The sequence below is a fragment of the Rhyacophila brunnea genome, unplaced genomic scaffold (assembly GCF_057557595.1).
Source record: "Rhyacophila brunnea isolate RB1 unplaced genomic scaffold, BYU_Rbru_1.0 scaffold_7, whole genome shotgun sequence".
NCBI classification, from domain to species: domain Eukaryota; kingdom Metazoa; phylum Arthropoda; class Insecta; order Trichoptera; family Rhyacophilidae; genus Rhyacophila; species Rhyacophila brunnea.
The window spans coordinates 37149317-37160662 of record NW_028233339.1 but is presented as its reverse complement, the minus strand read 5'-3'; the positions used below and the strand labels follow the sequence as shown (position 1 = coordinate 37160662).

At 33.2% G+C, this 11346-nt stretch overlaps 1 protein-coding gene across 1 annotated transcript; it reads right to left on the bottom strand.

Moving 5' to 3' along the window:
* Positions 1-310: 310 nt before the first annotated feature.
* rswl (tRNA methyltransferase roswell) lies at positions 311-11002 on the bottom strand. The gene is made up of 5 exons (XM_085958069.1): positions 10724-11002; positions 10404-10630; positions 9192-9340; positions 5110-5476; positions 311-1678 (listed from the first exon to the last, which is right to left on the bottom strand). The coding sequence occupies exons 1-5, from the start codon at positions 10884-10886 to the stop codon at positions 1298-1300; spliced, it is 1287 nt and encodes a 428-aa protein (XP_085814195.1). The 5' UTR covers positions 10887-11002; the 3' UTR covers positions 311-1297.
* Positions 11003-11346: the final 344 nt, after the last annotated feature.

Below are 11346 nucleotides of genomic sequence, written 5' to 3'. Positions count from 1 at the left end.
GAAAGCCGAAAAAATATGTTTTTATGAATTCCATTGCTATAATTATCATAAAAAATAGAATTAATATGTATTACAGTAGAACCTCGTTAATAAGAACACGGATAATTCGAAATTCGCCGTAATTTCCTTTGAGTCGAATTTTTTAGAAATCTTCGCGAAAAAAAATTCCCTTGAACATTATTTTCATATAAAACCATACCTTTAATTCGAAATTATTTCACAGTCCTTGCATATAAAAATATCCAATAAATCATAATAAAGTACATTATTTCATGAGCCAGTCATTGAAAATTGTGACAGACTTTTCTTAAAAACATCATAAATTACTTATTTTAAGGTAATAAAAATAATCCTGACATTTTATGACCCATTAACACACATGGAACCGGAAATTTGGCAGGCACATCTATGATTGTAAACGATATTGATGAAAATAAAAAAAATAAATATTTTTTTAATTTTATTATTTCTCCCCCATACATTTCATAATTCGTAAGTCGAATATTTTTCGATTTTCGGTCCAGTGGAATTCGTATTAACGAGGTTTTACTGTATATAGATTTTTATATCGATAAGATATATCAAAATGATGTTTGCACTGGTTTATGGCCTTTACTAATTATCAATATGGTATCCAATATATCAATGGATTCCAAATTAATTAATTAAAATTTTAGTGATGTCAAATGAATAATACATTAAATTTATTGGGTAGATGTCAGTAATATCGTTTAATTTGAGCATAAATTTCCAAAATCTGGGCAATTACCGTGGAGAAAACCCCAACAAATACCCCACCTTAAATTGTCATTTAAATATTTGACTAAAATTAGCTCAATACCAATATGCACCAATAAAAAATTATGGATTGCGCTTGTTAAAATAATGTGCTTGTATTTATCAATTTATGCTTATCCGTATTATACAAAAGTGAACGTGAAAAACAAATCACAGTGTGGCCATAATCCAATGAAAATTCCATAATCTAATATAAAAGAATACCCCAATCCAAAATTTATAACCCAGCATGTGTTGCATCCCTACCTGGTTTCGAAATTGTTCTTGATGTTGTAATGAATTTGTTAACCGGTGGCAAGGCATAGTTGCTAAGTTTTTTAATGTTGAATATCTCGAAAATTAAGCAATTCAAAAATAATATAGACATGTGTATTAAAAAATACAATAAAACGAGTTTTTTAAAAAATGTCCCTTGCTATGTTTTAAATTTGGACAGCCGAACATCACAGAGTTAATCTTAAAATACCTACGTTAAAAATAATTATATTATTAAAATTCATCATTCCGAACTCCAGAGACTAGTCCTGGAATACAATCTTCTTTTCTTGAAGTTTGATGGAATATCCTCCTCGTCATTGTAATTTTTTTTTTCTTTTTTTTGGGGAAAAGTTCTATCTCTGAAGATTTGCTTCCTTGCATCCGAAGTATTTGTGTTTTCATTTAAAACATTTGCACGTACCAGTTTTCTTACAGGAACATGTTTCAAAGATAAATTCCAATCACCGGTTTTTCTCAAGTCCAATAATATATTGCAGACTTGATTTATTGTCAAACTCTTGCCAGAACCGGATCCCCACTGTAAATATTTGTCCAAAGGTAATCTAGCCATTTTTATCCCGTCCTGTTTAGCTTTGGCGAGTGAGATTGGATCAGTTTTAATCTAAAATAAGAAGAAAAATCATATTAAGATGGAAAAACAATACAACACTGATAAACCCATAATAAGCGAAACTTGATTACAATTTCAAAATTGCTTGTATGCATACCAAAAAAAGATGTACATATCCAACGTATGTGAATGATACCTTACGCCATTCTTACATAAAAAAAATATTTAATTTTCGCAAATAACGAAATCAACATGAGAACATCATTCCTGATTGATTATAGTAGTACAGAACCATTTTTATATTGGGTTTGGATGATACGCCAGATGGGTTTACCAGAATACCTGTCCTACAGTACAACTAGGCGCTGTATGTATGAATGAAATGCGCAAAGAAATACACATACATTATGATTTGAACCACCATATCCAAAATGAAGTATCTACTGTTACCGAACGAAAAAGGGAGGCCCTGGCGCGCGACAGTTTCAAATTCCAGATTAACAATTTAACAACAAAAGTATCCGGCTCCCCTGAGGAGGGTTTGTAACCTCTGACAAAGCTAAGTAAATTATAAACCCTCGATGGGCAAAAACAAATTTTGCCCGCCGGCGAAACGACAAAAAAATCACTGTTAGGTTTCGACCCGGCGGCACGACTTCCCCTCACCCAGCCGCGGCAGTCCGTCTCACGTCTCCTTACCAACCAACAGGCTTTTTGGAAAAAAAAATCAGTTTGCAATTACCCCTAAATAAGTCGGACGTGGGGAACTCGTTCCTCGGGGGACGCGGCGCTCCTGCGGGGAGCGGCGCGGTTGTCAAGATAAGCCGGACGACATGTTACCCTAAATTGATATCAGTGCATCCCTTTTACCGATAGTGTGTTAATATTAATCCCCATAATTATCCCCGACCAAGTGCCCCGACGTCAATCTCGCCGGTGTGTAAAAACAAACCCGCTTTCGAAATGTCGGCGCCGTTCCCGGCATATCGTTTCAAAAAGTAATGGTTGCCATAATTCAATATTGCCAAGACTCCCTTAAGTGTAATTAATGATGTAATTCAATCAATGCCTGTATTAATTAATGTGAATAAAGAAAAAATAGTTCCACGTGGAACTGTCAAATCAAAAAAATGTGTTTTATCATAAATTATATCCCGTGTCCACACCCCCAACTGATGTAATGCTGATGAAAGGATCCCACTAGCCTACATGTGAGTCCTTATTCTTCTCGGTATTACTACCTATATTAAGATGAGATTTATAGCACTTGCACATAATTGCAATGATATTCAGCACTAACATTTGGTTGGTTAGTGTTCCGCAATGCGCAATATATCGAAATAGCTATCAATAAAATTGTGTAATATTTTTGATAAATGTCAATATTGATTATGTATTCTGCCAATTCAAAGTTCATTGAAAGACATTGCACTATATCAACTTATTTGTACAGTAAAACCTCGTTAATACAAATTCCACGGGACTGAAAATCGAAAAAAAATTCTAATTATGAAATGTATGGGGGGAAAATATAATTTTTTTTTTTGATTTTCATTAACTCATTTAGTGCCAACACCGCGACTGGAGCAGTTGGCCATTAGATATAATTAACGTGTTATTTAAATGTGGAAATTTCTCATCTCTCATCGTTTACGATCAAAGCTGTGCCTACCAAATTTCCGGTTCCGTGTGTGTTAATGGGTCATAAAATGTCAGGATTATTTAAAATTTTCTCCATTTGATATTGACACAAGCATTTTTGAAATACAATTTTATTGGTGGATTTAACAAGCAAAGAGTTATGGAGCTCCAAATTTGTAGGACTTGCCACCAAAATTGAGAATTTCGAGAGAGAAAATTGCAATTTAATTTCACAACATAAGAGAAGCGCCCTAAAAGATAGACATAAGGTAGATACTACGATTTTTAATACATGGAATAGCTTTCCTAACTCATACTCGAATCTACATAGTATGTATGTGAACAATCATTTTCAAACATGAACAATATAAATAGCATTTAAAATAACCAATGAAAATTTGGAGTCGAGCCTGAAATTAAAAACTACAAGTTACATACAGAAACTCTCCAAAGAAATGCAAGGAAGGTAGGTCATTGTTCACATTAGTTTTAAGGAATGCGTGAAAATTGTATGTAATTCATATTCTGTAAAAAATATATTTATAATTTCAACAATAAAAACATATGTACGTTAATTTTATTCGGGAAATCTTCACTTAATAAATAAACACTTAAAAAGTGTAATTAATTCATTTAAATAAATCATACAGTATAACCTCGTTTTTACGTGACCGGTATTCACGTTTTCCCGGCAATTGCGTGTAATTTTTTCGGCCCCGATGTATTTCAGTACATTTAATACCCGCATTTACGTTTTTCTTTCCCGTGATTTACGTCGGAAATATTCAAAATATGCAAGTTACGAGCGCTTCTGAAGAACTGTCTGATGAAGACGAGGTTGATATTCCAACAAAAGAAGAAGCAATGAGGTTCACCGAGGGTTTAAAAACCTACTTTACAAACTTTGCTGATATCCAAGATGACACTTTTTAATGTTTATATAGTGTTGAAAGAGAATTACATAACAAAAAAACAAAAATGCAACAAACTAATATACATATGTACATGATTTTTTCAATAAAAATTTAAATTGAATGTTGTTTTTTAATAAAACGTTATTTTTTTAGAAACATAAAAATGTTCTTTTTTTCAATACCCCCCTTTTACATTTTCCCTCCAATTAGGTTTTTTTTCCAGTCCCTTAAAAAACGTAAAATAGGGGTTATACTGTATTTATAAAAATATACGTATTGCTCTTTTTTTTTATCTGTTGTGCCACTCATATTTGGCTCCTTTGGTCCAAAAGTTTGCCGACCCCTGGTCTAAGGTCTGTCACAATTTTCAATGACTGGCTCATGAAATAGTGTACTTTATTACGATTTATTGAATATTTTTGTATGCCAGGACTGAAATAATTTTGAATTAAAGGTATGGTTTTATATGAAAATAATATTCAAGGGACTTTTTCGAATTACGACGAATTTCGAATTATCCCTGTTCTTATTAACGAGGTTTTACTGTAAATGAATTGCGGAGACATTGTTGGTTCAATGCATGATTGGGATATAAAAACATCATTGAGATGTCTCTGCTACAACCATAAACCTAAGTTTATTATAGGTAGATACTTTATATTTGAGTTGCTGATTCCAATCGCAACACATGCGTATTTCTTTGGCGTTTGTATAGCACCCATTTGTCCTGGTGCCCAACTGATGGGGCCGAAGGATCTCATCGCCTATAATAATCCCATGAGATAGTACTTTTGGAAGAAAATGATGAAATCTATGTTAAAAATCGTTATTTTGTGACCCACATTGAATCAAAGTAACTGAATTTTTCATGATAGACGAAATCACATTGAAAAATGTTACAATACATTATATCCAAAAAAGACTGACCTTATCTACCATACAACCGATTATGTATATTGCATCATGGTCGAATTCTGTCAGATCATTACGACAATGGGGAGTCAAATAAACGAGTTTCTCTTTGGGAAAGTTATCCATATAGCTATTATTGTACATGGTGATCGGATAAAAAGGTTCTTGGAGTGTCGGTATATTTTTTAGCAACTGTGTTAATGTAATCGAATGTGGTGAGCAATTGCACAACTGCAGATCAAACGGTTCATCATGGGTCCTATTGTCGGCAAACAGTAAGGTGAGTTGTTTGGCAGCGTTCAGGGCTTCTTTCACTGTCATGTGCTTGTCATAGGAACAGTCCAATATGATCTTTTGTCCAAACATCATTGCTTGCATTAATCTAAAAAATTGAAATTAAAAATGTGAACAATAGCAACCACTGAGACCAAAGACATTGGAGAAACCCTCTAAAACAGTGCTTGTCAAACTTTTTCATAATACGGCCCCCGAAAAAAAAATCCAAGGCTCCTCTCCTCAAAATATTTAGTCTTTGATGACCAACAGTACTTTATTTACCATTAATTATTATTATAGGTACATTTTTATTCAAAAATTTAAAACAATTTAATGAGAGGGGTGTAATTGCATAATTTTACATAATATATCAATATCCGGTACAATGTTTGAAAAACATGACCTGTGTTTATTTTTTATTACCAGTAATCATTAAAATGCTGTTTTGCATAGGTAATGTTGTCACAAAAGAAATTATGATTAACAATGCTGCTTTTGAAATTGACGGATATTCTTCCTGCCGCCTTATCTAAAATTCGGCAAGACTTATTTCATTAAATTTAACTTCAAGGGAATTATCTGATCTAATATCAATCAATTCTTCTTGAACTGCCCACGTAATATAATCATATTTTAAGGATTTGGCAAATGGTGTTTGTATCCAATTGTACTTTGATCTTCATCTAAGTTTGGGAAATATTATCGTCCAGTGATCACATTTTTATGATTTTTTTTCAAATACTGAAATATTTCGCGGCTCCCTGGCAGGAGCTCCAGTTCCCTAGGGGGCCGCGCCCCTCAGTTTGAGAAGTACTGCTCTAAAAGACGGAGCCTAAATATATGAAAGTGAAGATAGAAAAATGAATGATTAAATTAGCTTCAAGTAAAGATGTTGCACATAGAAGTTGCAGTTTGTCATAAGTCAATTTTTCCCACTCTTCACTCTATATATGAAAATTAGTAGACAAGGGATCCTTTTTTTACTTCATATCCATATATTTAGGCTCCATCTCTAAGGAATGTTTTTTTCAACATATTTGATGTCATGCCATTTCATTGCAAATTCATTTGTATCAAACTTGACACTAAATATGTTAAACACTACAAGCATATCAACACAATTTTAGATTCACTGAAACAGTCGATTCCATAAATTATCAAGGCCTCTTATGCACTGACAACTGGTCTCCGGCAACCATGGTTGCCAGCAATGTGAAAGTGTAACTGGTTGCTGCAACTACGTACATAAACGCTGATTGCGTTTCTTTCGCCTCGAGGTTGCTGTTAACCTAGCTGCCGGAGTCTGGTCATCAGTCCATAAGGTGTCTTCATATGTAGATATTGCCAAAATAGACTGTGAAATTTGTTGTGAATGTGTTGTTTTATCACAGACTACATTCATTGATCATTCTGAATACAAAACATAACCAACCTGTACCTCAACCAAAACATTCACATTATAATGCCGTGAACGTACACACGGTGCCAATTATTGTACCTAGATAGTGATACAGTGAAACCCCGATTCTACGGTTTTCAAGGAACCCTAAAAAAAGAATGATAAATGACATTCTGACAATTTACAAAAAACTCATTTTTCTCCTGAATTTTTTTGATGTTATTATTTATTTATTTTCAGTTTCTCAGCTAGAGTTCCAGTTTTCTTCATGGGGGGCATTTTAGTTGCGACTTATAAATATTCGTGATACGAGATGCGAGGCAAACAAAGCGAGGCGACTGAAAGGTCTGTATATATCATAAACAATTCTATGAAAGCGAAATGAAAAACAGTCAACAAAAACGGTCAATCGGGATAATATTTGTGTCGGGACCATAATATTTAGACGATAGATCGAGGAAAACGATAAATCGGAGAACGTTTAATGCGGGATTATTTAACATTGTTCTTATGGGTGTTTGGCGGGACTTTAAAAAATGAACGATCCGTGCGGGAAAACGATTTATGCGAGAACGGTTGATCGGGGTTCCACTGTACCAAATTAAGGAGCCTAAATTTATTTATGCCTGAATTCCCAACCGAACCCACAGCCACAGATACATCTTCAAAATTCCTTCCTGATAGGATGACAAAAATTGACATTCCTCAAACCTGTGGAAGGACCGAGAAGTTCTGCTTAATATCAAAACAAAAAAACTACAGTACCTTGGCCACATTAAGAAGAGAAAAATATAGAATTCCCCAACTCGTTTCCCACGGAAAGATTAAAGGTAAACGTAGCAGAGGATGATGCCACATTTTGTTCCTTAAAAACCCCTGTTATTACTATGAGTGCGGCTCTACTGAACTGTCCTGGGTAGCAGATGATAGAGCAAAGATCGCACTGATAGCGGCCGACCTACAATAAGGGGTGGCACAAGAAGAATTTACTGAAAAAAAACACTTGAGCATCTTGATTCTGCTGACCTATCCTCATATATATGCTCATTGAAACTTACTTTTAAATTAATCTTCCAACTATGTACTTAATTGTTGTATTTATTTATTATTGTGCTATATTTTCCATGATTGTTTAGTTTAAAAATGTGACAATTAGGTGACATCAAATTGCATTAATAAAAACAAAATATCACATTATAATACTATAGACCGAAGGTACATGATGGAATTTGAATTTAAATTCTAATGGTTTTAAAATATCACATCGTTAGACTGTTGTCGATGAAGCACGTTTGCGGAGCACAAAAAATTATAACATCAATGTTTTAGCAAAATACAATGCAAAATATAAATATTCAAAGTCCCGATTCATATCAATCATTATCTGACCCGGTTTTCACCTTTCAACACTTTCAGGCGCATAAACATGTGAATACCAGTGGCGAAGGGTGGAGGTAGGCTGTTAAGATCCGGCATAAATAGTGCATATTAAACTTTTTCAGTCATTCATATTTGTTTTTATTGAACGAAGACTACAATTTACAGATAGTATTGGTAACTTTTTAAAAATTTAATTAAACCTTGCCTAAACCAAACCATAATAGTTTTGGCATGTTATGGGCGATTCGACAAAATAGTGCAAACTTTTCCATTCTTGTTTTCGATGAATCAAGAATACAATATATTACACATGTTGTTGGTTAGTTTTCTAAAATTCGCAAAGCCCTGCCAAATCCAAACCATAGTAGATAAAAATATTATTCTATCTATAAAATATCCAAAATTATTTTAGATATTTTATAGACAATCATTTTTTGACTATTATCTATTATGGCTTGATTTCGCAGTGTTTAATTGAATTTTAAAAAACTAATGAACACATCTGTAAATTGTAGGCTTAGTTCAATGAAAACAAATACGTGTGACTGAAAGAGTTTATTGTACACTATTTAATGTCGGATCTTAACAGCCTACCTCCACCCTTCACCACTGATGTATACTGTTTTCATGGAGCACTTTCAGTGAATGTTTACACCGGTTCTATGCCTTCAGCGTGTTATCTCATTCTATGAGGCCGTGATTGACAGGCCGCACACACAAATTTCGTGAGTTATCTCGCTCTGAGGCTGTGATCGACAGGCCGCACATGGAAATTTCGCGAGTTATCTCGTCTGACTTTAAACTCGAATTACTAGCCACTGTCGATTGATTTGCATAATCTAAAAAAATAAACAAGCGACATCTGTTTGAAGAATTATAAAATTAAGCCACAAATTATCGGTATTAGTGATTGTAGTAAGAGCTTCGCATTACATTCAACGTCTGTAGTTAAAAATCTGCGGCCTGTCAGATCCTGCCATAGTAATATCGTGAGGCATAGAAAAGGTTAATAATCTAATAAAATTAAATTATATTTGTTAACCTGTGATGGTATAATTGATTTATACTAGTGTCATAAATACGTAAAAACATTGAATTTTTTGTTAGACCATAATCAGTGTCTTTTTTTTCCTCTAGGGCTCTTAATGCTTGTACTTCCAGCAAATTTTTCCTTGATACCTCTTTTTTCTCCTAAAATTTAAACAGAAAAATACAATGAATTATGTATTACGTTAAGCCTTTTAAATTTCTTAATGTAACTACAATATGAAATAAATGTATAAAAGATTTTTCTTTTTTTTCACAAATTCGATTCCCGTTTTGGCAAATTAACATGTCATTGCTTGCGTTGGATATGTCTATACCAAATAGATTGAGTAAATGGATAACCTCATATTAAAAAACTGTAAGAAATCCTCTTAGGATTCAAATTAATTTTAATCATACTTCAGAGTAGATTGTATAATTCATTATAATATGTGGTATAGACAAACTTATTTTACAATTTTGTCAAATAATTATAAATTACGGCTCTACTCAAATCTTTACTTCAAATGATTAATTATTGTTATCAAACTTCATTTACCTACTAAAAAGTCGTTAAAAATATGCCAGACTTGAAATATTATAATAATGCATGGGTGTGGTATTTTACTAAGTAATACACTGAAAATAAATAGGGTAATTGTGCCGCAGAGGTGGCCATGAGCTTTTATAGTTTTTATTTTACGAAAACAGTTTATTCCATGTAGACAATTATAATTAAAACCTTTTTCTGTCGGAGTATCGGCTTTTTGATCCAATATTCGTTAATTGAAAATTTGAAATTTCCATACATTTTGATGCACCATTATCACAAACTAAGATTATATGAGGTAATATTAGGTTGGGGTAGGTTAGGTTTGGTTTGGTCTAAAAAGAAACTTGTAAAATCTCATGGCCACCTCTGCGGCACATTTACCATAAATAAGTTGGTAAATGTGCCGCAGAGGTGGACATGAGATTTTACAACTTCCTTTTAAGACCAAACCAAACCAAACCTAATATTACCTCATATAATCTTAGTTTGTGATAATGGTGTATCAAAATGTATGAAAATTTCAAATTTTCAATTAACGATTATTGGATCGAAAAGCCGATGCGCCGACAGAAAAAGGTATTTATTATAATTGTCTACATGGAATAAACTGTTTTCGTAAAAAAAAAATATAAAAGCTCGTGTCCACCTCTGCGGCACAATTACCAATAAGTTTACCTTCTCATTCTCTTTAAGTTTTTCATTTCTCCAAAGATAAGCTACGTATTTTTGTCTGCCAGATCTTGACGGAAGCGATAACATATGCTCCCAGTGATGTTTGCTTAGAAATTCAACTTCTGGAGCTCTTCGTCCATCCTGCCTCATTACCTCTACTTCCAGCATCACTATTTTCAATCTATTCGCGAGTTCCGGATCATTATTAGTTATATCATTTATAAACTCGTCTGAAATGGCACAAATAAACAAAATATTGATACCAATCTAATTACATACTGATATCGACTTTTATAAAACTACAGTTTACAAAATAGTAATACCCGTGATGTCGTTTCTTTTGAATGTATCTGAGAAAGGACGTACAAAAAATTGACATTTCTGTGAAGGGGAAACGAAATCAGTCACCGAAGATTTCTTTCTCAATATATTAGAGATACTGTTAAACGTATTGTGCCTATATAAATGTCTAATGAAATAATTCATTTCGAGTCTGTTATGTGTAATAATAAGTTTGTAAATACGTTTTTAGCATGGGCATGGACTGAGTAGGTAATTTAGTTTTAAGGTTATGTCGTGTTAAAACGCAATACTTGACAGTCGAGTTTAGTGTTGCCATGTTTTCATGTGAATATCTTCAAAAAAATATGCTTTAAAAAATACGAAAAACATTGGTTACGGCAGGTCCATTTACCTGGATCACATAATGTTAAAACTCCAACTTTTTTTGGGTGCATTTGTTTGTGCATCGTTAGTGCACGTTTGTGCACGATTTTTTTTCGTTTGTGCACATATAATAACAGAAAAATTCCAATTTCAAATTGGGTGTTCCAGCTAAACGTTTGGTCTCTAGTGACTTGATACTTGAACCAATAAATTAGCCTTAAAATTTTTTTGTTAAATGCATCTGATTAGGTATATTTATGTCAACTTTAAACACGATTTT